Raw genomic sequence first — 22,338 nt, forward strand, 5'->3', positions numbered from 1 at the left:
TGTAAACGAACGATCCATGTGATTTGAGTTAATTTTTGTATAGCTCTTTTACTCTCTTTTTTTTTAAATTTGGACAATCGATATGTTTTTATTTTTGGCATCTCCTTAAACTCTAGATGGCATCTCATTAAACTTGAGATGATTTTGAGGAAAACAAACTAAATATTTCGAAATAAGACAATGAAAACGACCCATGGATATCCTTTGGTGAAAACATTAGCCAATTGAATAGTTTTAGATATAGAAAGTACCTTGACAATGATCTCAATATATTTTTTATTAATAAATGATCTGAATTCTCCCCGGGAGTTATATGATTACTTCTTTTTAAAGATATAAGTATAAGGAACGTTACAGTCTATATATGTAGGTCATTATAGTTTCTTTATTTTTATGAATCTAGAAACATAATCCCTTATATTCCATCGAAATTGCACGTATTCTCCCACCCTTCATTGATATTAGTTGTATGTTATGTAGTTTTCTTATCAGGATTTGCACTTAATTTCTTGTGTTTATTTGATCAGTATATACATCTACTTTCTCCATGTTTGGTTAATTTCTACAACAAATAGTATCAAAACCATTCCCGTACAAAATTATTGTTGATTTCTCTAAGGTTTTACTAATGGTGCTATTGGTCTAACTTGGTCTGTCTCTAGAAAGGTTGCAGTGTGGGGAAAAATCTCCCACATGCACTTGTCCCTTGCGAACTTCTAGGTTGATATCAATATCTTCTTTGTCTTTCAAGATAACAAGTGGAAATGGATTGGATATATAGGTGAAGAAAGATTTATTGTCAAGACTCTTAGGAACATTATAGTTTGCAAAACACTAGAATAAAACGACATTGAAACTTTTTTGAATTGAATTGTTCCCGGTAAGGCCAATATCCTCATTTGGAGAACAGATCTTGGAAGACTGACAACCAAAACAAATCTTCACATAATTGGAGTTTTGTCACACCCCAAAACCGACCATTCAAGCTCCTAGATCATAAGTACTCTTGTTCTGACTTGTTATGTGCTAGGTTTAATATGTTTAGACCTTAGAAACATCAAGAATCAAAGGTTGAATGAGAGTTTACGGCCAAGGATCTCCCAAGGCCATAAACTCCCTTTAAGGGTGCAATGATGCCCTCTCTTCCTTCCTTATGCCCAAAACTTAGCCTAGAACTAACCACCATTGAACTAGGGACCTCAAACATCAAAATGGTACTTCATAACATGAGTTTACGGCCATAAACACATGGGGAAGTGGTCCCCAAGTCATAAACTCAAGTTGAGGTCAATTCATGGACCTTAAACTCACCAAGCCTCTTGTTTATCCTTGGAACACTTAACCACTTAAGGCATCATACCTTTAAGCCTCAAATTGAGACCTTTTAGAGAGTTTATGTCCAAGAGTAAACTCCCCTGGGCCGTAAACTCCATTAAGTATGGTTCATGGGCCATAAACTCACTAACAATGCCTTGCACTCCTTTGTTGCAACCCAATGGCCTCCTAGCACTTTGACCAAAGTGTTTTCCACACATTAGGGTGTTTATACTTGTCTAATTAGTGTTATAATCACTAATCGTATACATACATATAAGTTTAAATGTTATTAGGATCATTGTGTGTGTTCAAGTCTTCACTTGACACCTAGCTCTTGTCCGATACTTCCATACGATCCACTTAATTCAGGTGAGTTCATACCCCTTAATTAACCTTTTAAATGTTTTTAAATGTTTATAAATTATTTTATTTGGGGGGGGGGGGGGTGGGGGAAAATACAAGTTGAATCATGCTAGTTATTATATCAATCGCACGTGATTAATAACTACCATACAAATGGATTTACTACACTTTTAGTTGTTTACTCAGTATACTACTTCCAAATGACTTACCAAAATGTTTTTACATGTTAAACTCTTTATGAAACTGTCTTACATACTGTAACTTTCCTTTCAAACTTTGTTAAAATTGTGTTTCAAACAAAGGATTTCTTATAATTAAAATTGTCTTATCAAACAAATTGCTTTCAAATCGTTTTATAAACTGACATCAAGTCATCAATTCTTATTTATTAAACTTTTCAAAGGTTTTACAAAACTTTTTTTATACTTATATATAGTCATAAAAGTTCTATCAGTCAATTCAGTACCTTTTGGTATCAAAGGTATACCTTCGGTTATACACGTACATTAATAGTAACTATAATAGGTATAGTTAGGAGATACTACTTACTATTCCAAGTACAATGAATCACAGAAAAGTCAGTTCATTCAAGAGTCTATACTAATACATACATACAATATGAAGAGATACTAGTACATACTATTATAGAGATACTATTACAGAGATACTATTACAGAGATACTATTACATAAATACTATATGATGAGATACTAATACATATTATATGAGTAGATACTATTATATACGTACAGGACTAACCATTCTACACCCATCTGTTAGCTACAGAGGGAAAATGCACATCTATGGATGTCTACGTTTAATACTATTCGGCAATTACTATGCCGTGTTTATCCTAGTACCAAAGGATAATACTTAAATGATTACATGATTTTCCCTTTTACTCTTATCTTATGACACATTATATAAACTATGAGCTAGATTATATTTTGATAATAATAGTTACATAAGGAAAAATCATCAATTTTACAATGATACATACTTTCAAAACAGTCGGGTCTTGGTACAAGACTACATTTTATACTAGTAGGAAATATGAGATTTTCTAGGTATTCATACTTATATGGACTTTTCTTCAAACATTTACAAGTTAATTGTTGTGACAACTCTTTGGCTCACCACAAGTTAATTGTTGTGACAACTTGTAATTTATTCCGTCACTAAAACCGTTCCCGTCAAATAAAACCGTCGTATTAAATTCGTTTCGTTAACCTTTGCGTTAAATTAATTTTATCGCGACTTTTATTTTGATTTCGTAAATATCGGGATGTGTTATAATCATTAAAATATTTTCCATATTTGTTTGTAAAATTATTATTTTCATCTAAATCGTGATTACGGCAAATTTATCGGGTTCGACCAAAAGCACCGTCTAACGGCAGTATCGGGTAGAATTCCTCCGGGCCACAAACTCAACCCCTATATAATGGATTGAGTGACATAATTTTGAGGCTTTTACTCTCTCTCTCTCTAAAAACTTTCTCTCTCTACACTCTCTCTAGAACTCGAAAGTGGTCCAAAAACCTCATTTCAAGCATCATTTGGGAAGAAATCAATCCTAAACTTGTTGTTTAACTTGAATGGTTTGCAAATTCTTGTTGGAATCACCCAAAACACATATGAACATGTGTTTACGGTTTGAGGACCCTCCCAAAACCATGAACACCTCATATGAGGGTTTTGTAGCCTCAAAACCCCTCCAAAACACTTCTAGGGCTTTGATTCGGCCTAGAAACTTGCATGCATGAGCTTAGGACCCCAAAATCGTATCATATGATGTATGGACATGATTTTACAGCCCAAGCATGTTCTTGGACCGTAAACCCTCATTCATGGACCATAAACTCATGTTAATGAGTCAAAATTCCCTTAAACACCTTCAAAATGCTTCCATGGGAGTGTAGAAGCTCATAAACCTTCATGTGATGCACCAAACCATCATCAAATGGGATAAACTTGAGGTTATGGCCCAAGAACATTCTTGGACTGTAAACCCACCTCCTTAGGCCGTAAACACCCCTCAAAGGGTGTTAATGTGCCTTTAACCCTTGAATCGCTTGGTTTTGGACCTAGAATCACATATGATTGAATTACAACCACCAAAGCCCTTGATTCATGGACAAACATGAGTTTACCATTGTAAACTCATAAGTTTAAGGTAGTAAACTCCCCAAGAACATATCCTTAGACCGTAAACTCATTTCCCAAGGACATTTCAAGTCCCGATCACTTCCTAAGCCATGGAATCGACCCTAGAACCTTCCTGTGTGCATTGTATGACCATTTGACATCCAAGAACCCACCACCCATGACTTTACGGCTGTAAACTCATGGGGATATGGTCAATGTGCCGTAAACTCCACAAAGAGTTTATTTTTGAAGAGTAAACTCCATATCTAGGTCCTACACATCCATAGATGTCACCCGGGTCACTCCGAACACTTGTATTGAAGTGTTTTCACGTCTCAAAGTGTATACTCATGTCTAATTAGTGGTTCAAAGTCTAATTAGATACAATTGTATATCATTTCATATTACATAGGAACCTCGCGCGTAATCAAGCCCCGAATTGACAACTAGCATCCAAACCGTCACGTTTTCTCGTCTAGTGAGTTCATACCCCCTACTTTTTTTAAATGTTTTCACCGTTTTCAGGGGGGAATACAAGCAAAGTACAAGGAATACTTGTAATCAAAACTTGTTTTATATGTGTTGTGTTTCATATTACATATGCTTTTAACACTGACAGTCGTAACAAACAACCGTTTGAACTTATAGAATACATTATCATATTATTTGTGAAATCATCAAAATTGTTATATTTTATATTTTCACAAATGTTTTCCCACATTATAACAGTTAAAAGCATAACATTGAACTTTGAATATGAAACTTAGAACATTGTTTTGTCCTCGGTAACACTCTATAGAGATACGCGAGTGGAGGATAGTCATTTGACCTTTCAGTATTATTACTAGTAAATTTGTTATTCTTATAAATTGGAGACACGTCCTCGGAGAACACTCCACAGAGATACGCGGGTGGAGGACCACCATCGTAACCAGAATCTCTTAGATAGGGAGCGTGACTTGAGTGTATAGATCTATACGGGGCTGACTACCCCGCACCTAGCTGCTAGCTACAGCCGAACCGAAAGGTTCAAGGGTGACGAAAGTCATAAAGTGAGATGGACTACTTATTGCCATAATTAGTCTATAGTATGGTTATGGAACTCGCAATTTGGATAACAGAGATTTACTTTTTAGTAATAATGGGTTTAGTAACTAGTTTACTTTGTATTTATTAGTTTTATATACGTGTTAAAACTAATACATTTCAGTATACATCTTTTACATTACAATTCGGGTTGGTAAACTAACATACACTTTACAAGGATAACCAGCTTTATGCTAATTTTCAAAATGCTTGTATTCTCAGGTCCACATTAGACAGGTACCTGATGATCCTTTTGTCGAAGACGGAGTGCATCAAAGACACGCCTTGATGTTGTTCATATATATACATATGTATCACACCTGTACAACTTTACTTTTGAACAAATGTAAATTTTCATATGTAATGTAATGGTTGTTTACTTTGCTTACTATGTGAATTGGATTTGATACTCAATGTGGAGTCTGCCCCGGAAATGTTTCTGCCTTAATTTTCGGGGTGTGACAATTACTCAGCAAGAACACTTGGTGGCTTAATTCAAGTCAATTGATCAACATGATCACATTGATGGCTCAACAACACTGCACATGGCACATCATGTACGATAAAGGCACGCCCAAATGCTCAAAGGAACATGAATTTCGCCCATGGTCCATCATGAACATGTGATGGTACATCTTCAAGTTCAAGACAAAGTCCAACATTCAAGAAACTACTCAACATGATCAACAACACTTCTGGAAGTTGATGACATCTAAGAAGAAAATATAGCAACATGATGCTCATGTTGATCATCACATTTTCAATGTTGATCAAAAAGGTTCAAGAATTATGAAGACTCATAACTTGGATGGAACCCTAACGGAATTGGAATATTCCATCCATTCTCCATTAAGTAGGGAAAAGGTGTCAATTGATGACTAAGTCTTGATGACGTGTCAGCACCTGATTGGTCAAGCCATGTCATGGGCTTTTCCAAAGCCTATAAATAAGCCCCTTGGGATCCATTATAAAGTTGCTCTGCCTTGCTCAATTTAGATCATTATGCACAATTGTTGTTTAGATTAGTCTTTAGAGAGCAATTTGAGTGTTTTAGCTTGTCTATCATTCAAACACTTGTAACTGAATCTTGATGAATATGAGACACTTTTGAATCATTGATCTTGAACATATAAAAAACGTTTTTATCAATAACTTTGTGATTCACAACTCTTTATTTTCCACACTACTTGCCACTTAACGATTCTTAAACTCTGTTTTAGTATTTTCAACACTTGGACTACTCTAGTCTAGGTTTACTGAATTTTTCTCATTTCTTCATTTGGTATCAGAGCTCGAGTGATGGACTTTGAGACTTATAAAACTTTTCACAATTTTTTTTTGAAGTTTCAAACTATTATCACCTGTTCTCAATGGCAAGTGTGAATCAAAACCAAAATGTTATCTATTCAGTTTCAGTTGCAAACAGTCTTGGAGTAGGAAATCGTGCACCTATCCTTGTGCCTAGTGAATACACTTATTTGGCAGATCGCATCAAGTACTACCTGGAAGGTCATGACTCTGACATCTGGACCCTCATCTCCACTAGGAAACATACTCCATAATTTTTGAAGGACATTAGAGTTCTTGAAGCTGATGTCTCTCCTGAAACCTCCAAAGTTATCTCGGGATCTGTTTCCTATGCTACTCAACTTCATGATACGAAAATCAAGAAGTTTGAGGCTAAGGCAATGCAAGAGTTGTTATCTGGAATTCCTCATGATATCTATGAGCAACTTCCCAATGAAGACAAGAGTTCATCCTTCAATGTTTGGAATGCACTCAAGAAACAAATTGAGGGAACTGATAAGATTCTTGCAAATAGGAAGAAAGTTGCATTGATAGATATGGACAACTTCAAGATGTTACCCCATGAAACTCTCTTTGATGCATATTCTAGATACAAAATTGTTGTCAACAGGATGAAGAAACTCAAAGGAGAAAGATCGCAAGAGGATTTCAATCTGAAATTCTTGAACAATTTATCTCCAAAATGGGATACAATGCATATGATCATACTGCAAACTACAATCAATCTAGATACCATGTCTCTGTTTGATCTGTATGCTGAACTGAAAAAACATGAACCAAAGGTCAACAAGCTAGCTCAAGAAATTCCTTTTGATAATCAAGGACTTACCCTGGGAAATTCAGCACCCATGGCAAATCATTCTCAAAACCTGATTGCACAACACAATCCAATCCCAAACCACTTTGCTGATCAGTTTGCCAACCAAGGATATAGAGCATATCCTTATCAAAGTTTAAGTAGGGCTCAACAGTACACCCCGAATCCATACATGTCAACTCAACAACCTCTTCAGATCACAAATGGGTACATGGCTAATCATCAAGCTTTCATTGGAACTACAATGGAATCTCCTCAAATCAATGAGGAAAAGGAGTATGAAGAATGTTTGGCACTCCTAACCAAGTTCAATCAAAACTTCAAGAAGTTTGTGAACAACCCAACTAGGAACTTTATAGCACAAAGTTATCAGCAACCCCAACACTATCATCAGAACTCTGGATACTTCCAAGGAGGAAGCAACAGTCGACAAAGCTTCAACTCTCAAAATTCAAATTATGAAAGTTACAATTCTTAAAGGATGAACACAAGGGTTCAATATAACAAGTTGAAGTCCCATGAAGATAATGAAGTAATCAGGTGCCACAACTGTCAAGGTGAAAATCATTTTGCCAAGGATTGCAAAATGAAAACCAAGAAGGTCAAAGACGAAGCATACTACCTTCAAAAGGTAGACCAGATCAAGAAGCAGTCAAAAGACAAAGCCTTCATGGTCATGGAAATTCCAAGTGTGGAAGTCTGGGAAATAGATGATGAACTAGATCAAGTAGAAGAAACTGAAGCCTACAAGAACTACTTCTGCTTCATGGCTGATGATGACAAAGAGCCTTCTCCTCTCCATCAACAAGTTGTTGAAAAGGTACGCTTTATGCTTCGTGATAATCATTTAACTATTGAGCCTTTTAATGATGACATTGACCATATTTCTGAAATGATCAAAGAATATGTCATCAATGCTGAATATCATGTCAGTTACTACAAAGATGAACTGACCGACACTCAGTTCAAACTTGAGGAATTGAGATGTCGTATGGCTAAGTTAGAAAATGACCTTGCAATCAAAACTGAGGCACATCTTACGTCAGTTGAGCAATACGAAATTGTATTAAATCAACGTGACATTATTGCAAAAGACAATCGTGAGATGTATGCCCAAATAAATACAAAAATCAATAGTTATAAGACATCCAAAACCCTTCTCAAACAGAACTCACATGCTATTCTTTAGGGACCAAAACCATCATGGATCAAATATGGTCTTGGTTACGTTGAAATGAACAAGGAAATCATGGGTCTCAGTATTCAACCAGAGTTGTTAGCATGTGATCCAAGTCTCTTCACTAGAGACAATGAGGATCATGAAGAGGCGGTAACTTGTAGTCCCGATGTAATTGCCACTTCATCCTCAAGTATCCCATTGGAAGTTACATCATCCCATGATCTTCCAGACTTGGACACTGGTTCTGACTCTCCAGTAGAATTTTCTCTTGAGTGTCCTACCATGGAAAGTTTTAATTCAGAAGATGCCACTTTTGAAATAACAAATATCCCTGACTCTAAATCTAATGATAAACAGCCCAAATCAAATGAGCCAATATGATATTCCAAGACTGAACCCATTGAATTCCTTAGTCAAGAAAAATTTTCATCTCTTAATGCTTCTGTCTTTGGAACAAAGGACTTAGGATGTAAATATTCTAAGAAACAACAGACTGGGAAGTCTCTAATTCCAGTCAACAAGGATGAAACCTTGAAGACTGTGAGTAATGACAAAATTGTTGTTGAAATACTCAAGAGACCTTTTGTTCCAATCAAAATCTCTTCGCCCAGTCCTAAACAACATGAGACAATTATAAAGCCAACTAATTTCTCTAAAGACAAGGGAAAAGAGAAAATTGAAGCCTCTAAAGAACAAGGTCCAACCGTAGTCCATCCATCAAAACCCAAAGTGGTTAAGACTACAAATAATGACAAGGATAGGAATTCCAAGAGATTACCTAAGGCTAAGCCAAGGGAAGACCAGACATCCTAGTCCTCCCAAAACTTCAAGGACTCATAGATCCTCTCCTTCTAATCATGGTTTCTCAATTTATGGATTCCCAAACCATACTGGAAATCACTATCAGAATAATTTCAGACGTAACAATCTTCCTGATTTATCTGAAATGATGAGACCAAGACCTATTCAAACCAACCCTTTCATGTATCAGAATTGTAATTACCCCATGAATTCTATTCTTGGTCCATATTGTGGTTTTTCTCCATCCATAAGAGGGAATCACATGTTTGGGGGAAAACTCTGGGTTTCCAATGATCAATCAATTTGGGGGAAATACCCAATTTCCCATGTTTGATCAATTTGGAATGCCTTTGAACTATGGATTTCCTTCTCTACAAATTCCGACAAAGTTCACCAACTCTCCATTCTTCCCACAAACAAAATCTCAAAAGAAGACCACTAAAAAGGTCAAAAACAAGGTCTCTAAAAACCAAGCAAAACCCAAAGTGGTTGATGCAAAACTAGAAAAGACTGTCCCAACTCCCACAAGTCTGAAAGAAGCTAACACTCAAGGACCCACACAAACATGAGTACCTAAACCTTCTCTCTAAATGCAGGCTCTTTGTGTCAGGGTACCACATGATAATACATGGTACATTGATAGTGGATGCTCAATGCACATGACCGGGCACAAAGGATATCTCAGAGATTTCAAGATCATAACTCCATGTCAGTATGTTACCTTTGGAAACAACATGAAGGGAGAAGTTATGGGACATGGAAACATATCAAACGGGAACTTTACCGTTAAGCATGTGGCGTATGTAGATGGTCTTAAACATAACCTTATCAGTGTTGCACAACTGTGTGACAATGATCATGAGGTTTTTGTTCACTAAAACTAATAGTTTAATTATGGATAGCAACAAGCACATCCTTGTTGATTCCCCCCGAAATGGGAACATGTATCCTCTTGATATTGAACTAATTGAGGGAACTCCTAATATTTGTCTTCTTTCTAAAGCTACCTCTGACGTTAGTTCGTTGTGGCATAGAATACTCTCTCACCTCAACTTTGTTTATATCAACAAACTAATTGGAAAGGATCTTGTGAGAGGACTACCATTGTTAAAACTTGACAATGATATACTTTTTGCTGCCTGTGAACAAGGAAAAATCTCCAAATCTCCACACAAAAGTATAACAGGACATAGTGTATCTGAACCTCTTCAGCTTATACATATTGATCTGTGTCGTCCCACTATAGTTCCTAGCTTAAGTGGTAAAAAATACATTCTTGTGATTGTGGACGACCATACCAAATTCACTTGGGTGTACTTTCTATGAAACAAATCTGAAACCACCAATGAGCTAATTAACTTCATTCGCTACATAGAAGTTAGGGTAGGCAAGCCACTTAGAAGACTGAGAAGTGATAATGGTGTCAAATTCAAGAACAATGCCTTAGATAGCTTTCTTGTATCCAAAGGCATCAAGCACGATTTTTCTGCACCCTACACTCCACAACATAATGGTGTAGTTGAACGGAAGAACCGGACACTATGTGAAGCTGCTCAATCAATGTTGATCTTCGTAAACCTACCACAATACTTTTGGGTTGAAGCCACAGCAGCTGCCTGTGTCACTCAAAACATATCCCTAATCAACAACAGGCTCGAAGTCACTCTGTATGAAGCAACGAACAAGAGGAAGCCCAATGTCAAATTATTTCACATCTTTGGTTGTCATTGCTACATCAAGAATAATAGGGATCAACTAGGGAAATTTGTACCCAAGGCTGATGAAGGTATCTTTCTTGGATATTGCCTTCATGTTGCAGCCTATATAGTTCTGAACAAAAGAACCAGGGTGACAGAGGAAAGTAGTGATGTCACTTTTGAGGAAAGTTATGTAAGGGTTCTGGATCCAAACCACTTTGGTCCTCAAATGGTAGTGCAATTTGATAAAAATGAACCATCCATCACCTGCTAATGCTTCTGCTCCAGTCCATGCTATTGAAGTAGATTTTAATTTACTCTTTCCAACTCAACCTTCTACCCTTGAATCAGAAAAGCTCAGGAAAACAGCTTCTCATGATGTCTCTCAACCTCCTCAATCATCAAAAGTATCAAGTTCCACCAAAGCTCCTGTTGAGGGAGAGCCATCTTCGAATGACTCTATTCCTAAAAGTCATTTAGAATCTTCTGAACCTTCTTCCCCATCCTCTCATCAATCTGGACCAGTCATAACACCAGTCACTGTATCTTTCAAGGGGAACCACCTTTGAATGGTTCCATTCTTAAAGGTACTTTACAATCCTCCTAACCATCCAGTCCATGGTTTCAGGGGGAACCCCACTCGACTGGTTCTAGTTCCTCAAGTTCCTTCACATCCACTTCATCTGTTGAACTCAAGCATGCAACAGTTGAGGGAACCACCTGTTTCAGATAGTTTTGGACTTTTCCAATATGATCTTTTTGAAGCAACATTCACTTCTGACTACCCTTCTCGTCCAAGAGAACAATATAAGGTAGTTTGTACTCCTCAAATTCATAAGGAAGCTCGCCTCACAAAATAGACAAAGGATCATCCAGTCGATCAAATCATAGGCAATCTAGATTCTGGAGTACTGAATCGTTCAGCAACCAAGAATGAATGTCTATATGCAAGCTTTCTATCCATGATAAAGCCTAAGGGATCAAAAAGGCTCTACAAGATGTAGACTGGATAAAAGCAATGCAAGAAGAGTGAGCTGAATTTGAATACAACAACGTCTGGGACTTAGTGCCAACACCAGAATGAGTATCAGTTGTTGTTTCATGATGGGTCTACAGAAACAAAAGTGATAAATATGGAATCATCATCAGGAACAAAGCCAGACTAGTTGTCAAAGGCTACTCGCAACAAGAAGGCATAGACTATGATGAAACCTTTGCACCTGTTGCAAGGATAGAATTCATTAGGATTTTCCTGGCATTTGCTGCACACAAGAATTTTAAGTTCTACCAAATGGACGTGCAGTGTGCATTCTTGAACGGAGAAATCGATAGAGATGTCTATGTTCAACAACCCCCTGGATTTGAGGATTCAAAGTTCACTAACCATTGCTATAAGCTTCAAAAGGCTGTCTATGGATTGAAGCAAGCCCCAAGAGCATGGTATAGAACATTTTCCAAGTTCTTAGAAGATTCCAAGTTTCATAGAGGTTCTATTGATCCCACCCTCTTTAGGAAAATCCATAACAACCATCTAATCGTCGTGCAGATCTATGTCGAAGACATCGTATTCGGTTCAACCAGCAAGGACCTTAGTGATGAGTTTGCTAAGTTGATGAAAAGCAAATTTAGAATGAGTATGATGGGTGGGCTCAGCTACTTCCTAGGTCTACAAGTTTATCTATCTCCTAAGGGAATCTTCATTGGTCAAGAGAAGTACATCAAAAATATGTTGAAGAGATACTCCATGGAGAATGCATCAACTGCAAAGACACCAATGTCTACTTCCTACAAGCTCGATTCAGACCTTGATGGAAAATCTATAGATCAAAAGCACTACATAGGAATGATTGGCTCATTACTGTATCTTACAGCTAGTCGACCAGACATTATGTTTTCAACATGCATGTGTGCACGCTTTCAAGCCAATCCACAGGAATCCCACCTCATAGCAGTCAAAAGACTTTTCAAATATCTGAAAGGAACTGCTTCTTTGGGTCTATTCTACCCTGCTAAATGCAACTTCTATCTCCAAGCCTTTACTGACTTAGATTATGGAGGATGCAAGCTCGACGGGAAGAGCACTCCTGGTAGCTGTCAATTCTTAGGAGGCAGGTTGGTTAGTTAGACCCCAAAGAAGCAAACATGTGTTTCCACCTCTACTGCTGAAACTGAGTATGTTGCTGCCGCCAGCTATTGTTCTCAAGTATTCTGGATGCAAACACAACTGAGAGATTATGGATTCAAAATGCAACAGATCCCAATCTATTATGACTCTAAGAGTGCAATTGCAATCTCTCACAATCCAGTTAACCACTCAATGAAAAAGCACATTGATATCAGGTATCACTTCCTTAAAGATAATATTCAAAAAGGTCATAGTGAGCTTCATTTTGTTCCTACAGAAGAAGAAACTATATATGTGTTCACAAAAGCTCTAGATGAATCCAAGTTCTTACACTTTCTAGGATGTCTTTGCATGCTTAATCCATATTCTCTAGGCATTTGAATTTTTTTTAAGAAACTCTAAAAATATTTTATTTTCTAACTTTTTTTTTTCATTGCTTTTCCACAAAAAAAAATAGAGATTTTTTTTCTTTACATAAGAGAAAACTACAAAAATATTTTATTTTCTGTATTTTGTCTTTACTTTAAACAAAAGAAAATACCAAAAAGATTTTATCTTTATTTTTGTTAGAAAAATGCAAGTTGTCATCACAATTATGCAAATAAAGAAGGTTAGTTGCTTCACACTTTAATGATTTTTCAAAATACTAAATTCTATGGTTCTTCAGTTTGCTTCAGTACACAACTAATATTGGTACTTCAGTGACCATTAACAAGCTTCATGGTTATACTCTACTTAGAGTTATAACATACATCAAGTACTAATGTTATCTGGGATAATTTGAGGCGAACTCTAAGGTTTAGTTAAGTCAATGTGTTATAGTATATTTGTGGCTTCCTTGTCCTAGTGAACTCATGAGACAAAAACGCGAACTTATGTAGTTTAAGGGACATAAAAAGATTTTCTTTGTGAATATCTATACCCAATAAAAAGCTTTTTAGTTAAAACAATACGAGTCAAGTTCCAAGTTTATCTATTTAATTTCTGCATTTTAAGTCTAGTTATATATTAAATAAATTATAGTTCATGAGTGGAGTCAATCTATGACCTATGAGAACTCGGCCAGTAAACCCCACGGGATATTGAAAATATGTCCACCTGCAGTACGTTAACATGGATCAGACCGGGAAGAAGTCCGTTACATGGGTTTTCATAGAAAGTCATGGACTCCATTAGTTACCTAAGTGATTCCGAGCACTCCAATGAATCTCTTAGAAAGTCACGAACTAAAGTACAAATAGAAGTAAAGCTAAGAATTATTTGCTTGTGTACTTTATAAAAGTTAGAGTTATAAGAAAAGATTCAAAAAAAAATCAAAAGTGTAGTTATATTCTTAGGTCAACGATTATATATATTATTTTCCTTCTGAAGTCATGTCACTTGGAATTTGGCAATACCTTTTGCAACGAAAGGGGTCAATAAAAAGGTATAGGTGCTAGGAATGCCAAAAATGAATGTTGTTTAAAATAAGTGGGGAACGTTTATGAGGATTGTCAGTATTTAGGGCTTGGCAAGTAACTAGGCCTTAGACACAAATATACGCATTACGGTGAGACATATGGTGACTACAACTTGGGTTATTCTGTGTGATGTTAAGGAATTCAAAATATAATATTCCACAAGGGAATTCTTTACAATGCAAAGTGAAGAATCAAACACAGAATTTAGTTGCTTGATAAATCTGTAAGTAACAGCGGCTAATCCTCAATGTCTCTAATTCAGTCAATAAGTGTTTCCTTAAAGTTCTTTTTCCACATGCACACACTTCACTGCGTTTTACTATTCCCTTCTCAGATTCTCTATCTATATGCACACACATCACTTACAAAGTCATATTATTTAGTGTTTGCACTTTTAAACTTTCTGTTTAACTCATGCCTTAGAATCTAGGTAAAGCAGCTAAGTTAGATAGAGAATATCACTTACTTGATCATGGAACATCCTTAGCCAAGTGGAGCATCTTATGCCAGTGGATCATCCTCTTCAAGAAAACCATATATGTTTGTCTTGGTTAATGGAGCATTCTTGTCTATTGTGAAGAATGTCAAGACCAAAAGCCTTAAAGAATCATCTTGAAGCAACTACGTGCTCTTGGACCAACAAGGAACAACTTCAGGAACATGGACCAAATTTGGAGCAACAACATACAACTTGGACCTTCTTGGACCATCTCCTCATCTTTGGACCAAGTGGACGAATGAATGAAACATCTTCATTAATCTTGATCATCTTGAGGCATGTTGGACCATATTCATTCATTTTGATCGTCTTGAGGCATATTGGACTATCTTCATCAACTTGATCATCTTGATCATCTTGACCATCTTGAGGCATCTTGGATCATCTTCATCATCTCGATCAACTGGAAGCAAGGTTGTAAAAAACGCTCGACGTTAGCTAGTCGGTGGACTAGGGTCAAGGGATTAATCGGCTACGCGGAGATTTATCGGGGGATTAATCGGGGACCATTAATTGCTAATTTGTTGAATTTTAAAAAAATAAATATGACAAATATCATATCAAAGTTCGTAAATATCACTAATATGATAAAAAAAAAATAGGTTAATATGATTAATACAACACTAATCATGCCTCAAATATTTTCCATTGAAATAAAACTTCTTCAAAATGTTAAAATTTCATAGTTTTATAATGTTTCACTCATTATGTATGTACGGAATAATCGCTAGGCACCCTCTAATCGGTCGAGTAGCGCCTAGGGATTAATCAGAGATTAATCGGTACCTAGTCGGGATTTTTACAACAGTGACTGGAAGTATCTTGGAAAATTTTCACTAACTTGAAGGATCTTGATCACTTGGTCCGGCTTGGAGCATCGTCAGTCTTTTGGAGCATGTTCAAAAACGTTGGACCATGCTCAACAACATTGGAGCATGATCAAGAACATTGACACATGATCAACACCTTGAATCATCTTCAGCCACATGATGCATCACGCCCATGTGACTCATTAAGTCCAAAAAAAGCATAATAAATATGTCATGCACATTTTGAATAGGTAACATGCATGTTTCAAGTAGGCCATGCACGTGTCATGTATGTCATGCATGTTTCGAGTAGATTTTTCCTTAGGTGCCATGCACATCTCATAGATATCATCCATGCATGCACCACCTTTTCTTTCTTGCTTCACAAGGCATCATTCTCACGCTCGCGACTCAAGTTGAAATACTCCTATTTATACTTGAGTACCATCCAAGCCTTATGGGCCCACATGTTGGCCCATGCAAGCCTTATTTTGGCCCATTGAGAAACCCTAGAACCCTTCAACTATAAATATCTCACTTCTATTTCTCATTCTTGCTTTTTCACTTTCTCTTACTTTCTTGGATAAACAAGGCTTCGTGAGCAACAGTCGCATATGCAACATGCAACTTAAGTTGGTGAGAAACAAAAAGCCCTGCAACAATAGCAAATTCGGCTCAACAACCTAATTTTCTAAATTTCTTCTTGAGCCACAAGTTTTTTGTTGCAAAACCCTAGTTTGTCTCAACTACCTCCCTATTTTCGAAAATCACTCTTGAGTCATAAGTTTTTTGTTGCAAAACCCTAGTTTGGCTCAACTACCTTCCTATTTTCGAAAATCACTCTTGAGTCATAAGTTTGTTGTTGCAAAACCCTAGTTTGGCTCAACAACAACCTACCTATTTTCGAAAATCCTCTCTTGAGCCACAAGTTTTTCTCGAAACCCTAGTTTGGCTCAACAACCCTTGCTTGGCTCAACAAATCCTAATTGTGATCAACAAGGTTTTTGTGCCCTCTTGAGCCATTCATGATCAACAAGGTTTTTATGCCCTCTTGAGCCATAAAGTAATTTCGAAATCCCTCTTGAGCCATTTATTATCAGCAAGAATTTTTTTATCCCCTTTTTAACTATTAGTGATCAACAAGGATTTCGTGTGCCCTCTTGATCCATTCGTGATCAACAAGGATTTTTTATCCCCTCTTGAGCCATTCGTGATCAACAAGGATTTTTTATCCGCTCTTGAGCCATTCGTGATCAACAAGGATTTCGTATCCCCTCTTGAGCCATTCATAATCAACAAGGATTTTGAGTGCCCTCTTGAGCCATCAATAAAACCGAAACGCTACTTGTTCACTCTTGACCCATTGAAATTCCTCTTGAGACTTCCTTATTTCAAAACCCTTCTTGATCCTCACAACCTTCTCTTTCTCTAACAATTTTTTTTCTTCGTGATCATAAGGCACATCAAGGATACCTTCTTGAGCCACACATTTTTTTTCTTTTTTTCTTCTTGATCCACGTCTTCTACTTGAGCCACACTTCTCCTCTTGCATCATCAAAATCCTTTTGAGCCAACCTCCTCATTGGTGTAACATCATCACGTGAACAAGCCTTGGTGTAATCTCTCCTAGCCTAGAACCATGAGCATCATTTTTTTGGGAGCAACATTATAAATTTTTTTAGGAGCAAAATTAAATAAATAAATAAAATTGGGCACATCTACTTCTAGCTAAGAACACAAGAACACCCTCTTGCCAACCCTAATTGCGCCATACTATTATTCTTTTGACTTGGTGCCTCTGATCAAGACCACATCTTCCAACTCTTGCGCCATTTGCTCTCCAGTTAAATATCTTTGACGCATCAAGTATTTCCTGTTGATCATTCAAAGTTTTTTTTGGTGAGCATCATATCACCACTTGCGCCATCCTCTAAGCCAACCGAGAATACAAATCATCTTGCGCCACTCACAAATTTGATGCATCTGTTCACGATCATTTATCCTTGGCGCAACTTCCCTATCACGCAAACTCATACCGGTTGAAATCTTGTGAGAAGCCAACAAGACATCTTGCGCCATCACAATTGAAGAAAATAACCTTGCGCAATTGATGGAACATTACTCCCTTTGGCGCATCTCCCTTAACAGTCACGTTTTTGATAGATCAGATTTAGATGCACCACTCCACTGGTTTATATCGATTGAGTATCACCACTTGCGTATTCCACATCGGTTTCTCAAGATACGCAGTTGTGTAATTATGGTTTCAGTATGCTTAAAAACGTGGAAGCTTGTAGGTCGTTCTATTTGTGCCTGTATAATCATGTAGGAATCACTTGTGTGTACTTGTATTGCAATATGAATATACCTAAAGAGAATGCAATAATGCTTGTTCAGATTGCTAATCTTCACTAGGGGTATATTTGTCCAAAAAAAGATCCTATTTTGATGCCATCACAAGATTCACGGCTGTCTTTGGGTACTATTAGACGTGAGGTTGGGAGTAAAGTAGATGCAGTTGAACAAATTCAAGAGACCCCTCTTGTGATCAAATCGACTTCTTGTGAGAACTTTTTTTTTAATTTTATTTAATCACCATTTTGTTATCATCTTATTTTGTATTTGAAATTATTTTTTATTTAACTTAGATTAATTGTATTTATGAATGCTTAAACATGACAATTGGTTCTGAGCAAAGGAAGGTGGGACCCAGTGAGCTTCAGGGAGTGGGGAAGAATGTGGTTTCAGAGTCATCTTCACGATCAGGATCATCTTCTCATGTCTCCTTTTCCATTTCCAGGACTTTATCAAATTATAATAATAGGATGCAACCTGTCATCTTTAATTTAATTTTTAGTAGAGTTAGGAACTAACTCTGTTTTTTTTTTTTTACTTGTAGATTGCTCCTGTTATTCATGAATGGACATATGATGCAATGTGCCATGATTTACTTGAAATGGAGGGAAATAAATATGTTCACGTGGTTAGTGTAGTGTACATTATTTATTATTATAAAATCTTCTTAGTGAAATTTTTTATATTATACGTCAAGTAATTATACTGCTTAGGTTCCAAGCAAAACAGGTGATGGTTATGAAAGGAAAGAGGTCCTTTTAGAGGATCATGATCCAGTATGGTTGGAGCTCTGACATTCCCATATAGCAGATGTATGTCTTTTTTAGATTTTTTTATTTATTTGGTTTTGGTTTTTAATAAAATATATAATTATATAGCTTTTGATCAATGGTTCATCGTCAGGCTAGTGAACGCTTGCATGACAAGATGACAAATTTTGTGTCCAGAAATAAAGCTGCTCAGATGCATGGCAGGTCTGTTTGTTTGTTTTTTCTAGTATGAATGAGACCAAATGACCAATTTACCCTTACAATTTAACAAACATTTGTAATATTCATGAAATTTAACATGAATATTATGAGACTAAATGACCATGTAAATTGTTGTTGTATACATAAGGTCTGTTTTTTTTCTTTCTAGAATGAATAAAGTGTCTGAATGAGACTAAATGACCATTTTACCCTTGTAATTCAACAAACATTCATAATTGTTTTTGTAGAGATGGTGGGGAGATGTCTACTCGTGACTTGCAAAAGATGGTTCAAGCATTGCCACAATATAATGAACAAATGGACAAACTATCCCTCCATGTTGATGTAAGTCTCTAGGGTATTTGTTTGTTTGTTTTTTTTTTTAAATAAATAAATCCAAGGTTATGTTGATATAATGGTCAACTATGTCTGATATTAGTTTGACTGAAACAGCTTGCTGGAAAGATTAATGGTATTATCATGGAGATGGGGCTTAGAGACGTGGGGAAATTAGAGCAAGACCTTGTCTTTGGAGATGCAGGAACAAAAGATATCATTAAGTTTCTCAAAGAACAAGTGAGCAAACAGTAGGAAATAATAATTTATTATATGTATTCCACATGTCATGTCCATAATTGTAATGTTGTATGTTGTTGCTTCATGCAGGATGCAACAGATGAACAAAAGATCCGATTATTAATGATATATGTAGCAACTCATCCCGAGAAATTTGAGACTGATAAACTTGCAAAGATATTGGAGGTGGGGATCTTTTTTTTTTTTCTTTCTATTACAGCATTGTATTTTTGTTATCAAGGCATTGTAGTTTGTAAAATATACCCAATAACATCATTTTTTTAATATTCATTTAGCAAATTTGCTTCCTGAAGATATGAAGGCAATTTACAATATGAGATTTCTGGAGTCAGCACCAGATAGTATGAACAACTCAAATAGTGGCTTCCCACTAAAATTTGATAACAAGGTGTAATTATACTTGTTGATTATAATCATAGCATCCTACTTTTATGTTTGACCATGTTTCACCAGTCAATCTGTTTCTCTTCAGAAGAAGTATGGTCTTAGAAAAGATCTTCTTGGTGAAGAAGCGACTTGGCAGTTATCACGCTTTATCTATCTAGAATAAAAAAAACCTGATCTATGGATCTAATCTAAAAGCTCAGGTACAAGATAAAAATGGTATCCAAGCAGAACTTGAAGAAGAAATAAAATTTCAGAAAGATTTGAAAAATAATTTGAGTATACAATTGAATAAAACTCAAGAATCAAATCTTGAGCTAGTTTCTATCCTCCAGGAACTGGACGAACAAATAGAAAAACAGAAATTGGAGATAAATAGTCTCGAGGCATCAGAACAATCAGTAGTTGATGAAGACAATGTAGAAGATCATACAGGGGTAGAAGTGTCAAGAATCACAACAAAAGACAACTTTAGACTTGAGCTTGAATTGCAGAAATTTCAGGAATCACAAGAAAAGTTGAAAATCCCATGAGAGGTATGATTATGAAACAGAGAAATTAACTTTTAACTTCTAACTATTAATCTTAATTCTTAAATCTTAATCTCTTAATTAAGGTTATTATCTAGTTTTTTTAGCTGGTCTGTCTTCACCCTGTTCATAATTATGCTATTATTGCATATGACCCTTCTGCCCTTGGAGCCACTGGTGCCTTAGTTGTATGAGTTGTGGTACTTCTTCCTTGTAGGCAAATTCACATAATCTTATTGGTGGCCATTTTTCCGACAAAAAATGATCGTAACACTTATGGAGAATTGTGTGTAAACTTGTATGAGTTCTAATCATAGCACTTATGGAGAGTACTGTTTATATATCTTTCACACCACACATCTCTATGAACACAGTATAATCTATTTTTGTATCTTTTTTTCCTCTCCTCCTAAATCTTGCTCAATCAATCAAAAACGCTATCTTTATATTTTTAAAATTCAAATCTTTTGATTTCCTTTTCTTGAATATACGAGTTTGAATAGCATAGTAGCAGATCAGATGAATTCTTGTTATTGTTCACTTAGCTGCACTAGAGATGGAACAAGCGATGCCCCTGTTCTACATGAGGTAATAATTAAAGCTCTTTCATGATTAATTTAATTATTTTTGCTATATTTTTATGATTTTTATTTTTTGAAATTGAAATTGTAGGATGATATTAGTCTTGCTATGGGCATTCAAGGAACTGAAGTTGCAAAAGAAAGTAGTGATATCGTAATCTTGGAAGACAATTTCGCTTCCATTGTAAAGGTCTGATATCTTCTGTTTCTGATCTTTATGTTGGTATAGAAAACGCTTCAAAAGTATTATTATTATTATTATTATTATTATTATTATTATTATTTGTGATTAATGTGTTTCTTCGGCATGCAAACATACAAAAATTTATTCAGTTCCAACTCACTATAAATGTGGTTGCCCTTGTGATTAATGTTGTGGCAACTGTTTCTTTAGGGGATGTCCCCCTTAATGTAGTGCAAGTCTCTTTTTCTCTCAATCTTGTCAAAATATCAAAGATCAATAATAATATGATAAAGGCAACTTACTTTGTATCATTGTACTTTGATTGAGATAAACCAAAGAAATTTAATATATGAATATTTCTTTTCTCGATAGTGTTGCTCATTTATTGGAGTCACGTGGAATGATTGATGAAGCTTTAGCAGTTGCTACAGGTCCTGATTATAGATTTGAACTAGCTATTCAGCTTGGTAAACTGGAGATTGTGAAGGTAAGCAAAAGATATTCCAATACTTGACTTTATGAATTATAATCAATAATAACATTTGTTTGTGTATATAGAATATCGTACTAGTAGCACAAAGTGAGTTGAAATGGAAGCAGTTGAGTGAATTAGCAATGTCTACAAGACTAGTATGTGTCATTTTCAATATATTTATTTTTGGTTTTAGATAAATAAATCTAAAATAATAATAATTTATAAAACATTGCAGTTGGAAATGGCTAAATTGCAATGTAGCTACAAGACCATCTACTAAAGCAAGGTTGGTGTAAGAGTTGATGACGAGAACATTGTTCCAAGACCTTCAGTGAGTTATGATGATGTCCCTTAATAGCAATGTAGTATTAGGTTATATAGTTAGGGATGATTATTTGTATTTGACATGTTAGTGCAATGAATTATCTTTCTTATTTATTGTATTTTATTTTGTATTTTATATGGCATTAACTTTTGTGCAATGGATTGTATTTTTTGTAAATGGTTTTATTTTCTATTATGAGACATGAAATGCAAATTTAATTTGAAAATTAGTAAATCCACAAATAATTTTTTTTTTAAATAAAAATAAAAATTACGATACGCAAAAATGTGTCATCTTCATTTATGATATGGCCTTTCTTGACAGCG

General features: G+C 35.8%; 1 protein-coding gene across 13 annotated transcripts; it reads left to right on the forward strand.

Annotated features, from left to right (window-relative positions):
* The first annotated feature begins 17,335 nt into the window (after window positions 1-17,335).
* On the forward strand, window positions 17,336-22,169 carry LOC145001041 (protein transport Sec1a-like). 13 transcript variants are annotated; one of them, XM_078960364.1, is made up of 16 exons: window positions 17,338-18,173; window positions 18,309-18,390; window positions 18,510-18,593; window positions 18,679-18,777; window positions 18,869-18,939; window positions 19,185-19,281; window positions 19,390-19,512; window positions 19,603-19,698; window positions 19,809-19,921; window positions 20,006-20,120; window positions 20,253-20,453; window positions 20,942-21,035; window positions 21,120-21,218; window positions 21,585-21,699; window positions 21,771-21,842; window positions 21,923-22,169. In XM_078960364.1, the coding sequence occupies exons 5-9, from the start codon at window positions 18,893-18,895 to the stop codon at window positions 19,830-19,832; spliced, it is 387 nt and encodes a 128-aa protein (XP_078816490.1). In that variant the 5' UTR covers window positions 17,338-18,173; window positions 18,309-18,390; window positions 18,510-18,593; window positions 18,679-18,777; window positions 18,869-18,892; the 3' UTR covers window positions 19,833-19,921; window positions 20,006-20,120; window positions 20,253-20,453; window positions 20,942-21,035; window positions 21,120-21,218; window positions 21,585-21,699; window positions 21,771-21,842; window positions 21,923-22,169. The 13 variants fall into 13 exon arrangements, with proteins under 13 accessions (XP_078816495.1, XP_078816496.1, XP_078816490.1 ...); XM_078960368.1 differs by having other exon boundaries at window positions 17,338-18,390; window positions 18,695-18,777; XM_078960360.1 differs by having other exon boundaries at window positions 18,259-18,593.
* Window positions 22,170-22,338: the final 169 nt, after the last annotated feature.

This window comes from Lactuca saligna, chromosome 6 (assembly GCF_052625555.1).
Source record: "Lactuca saligna cultivar CGN05327 chromosome 6, ASM5262555v1, whole genome shotgun sequence".
NCBI lineage: Eukaryota > Viridiplantae > Streptophyta > Magnoliopsida > Asterales > Asteraceae > Lactuca > Lactuca saligna.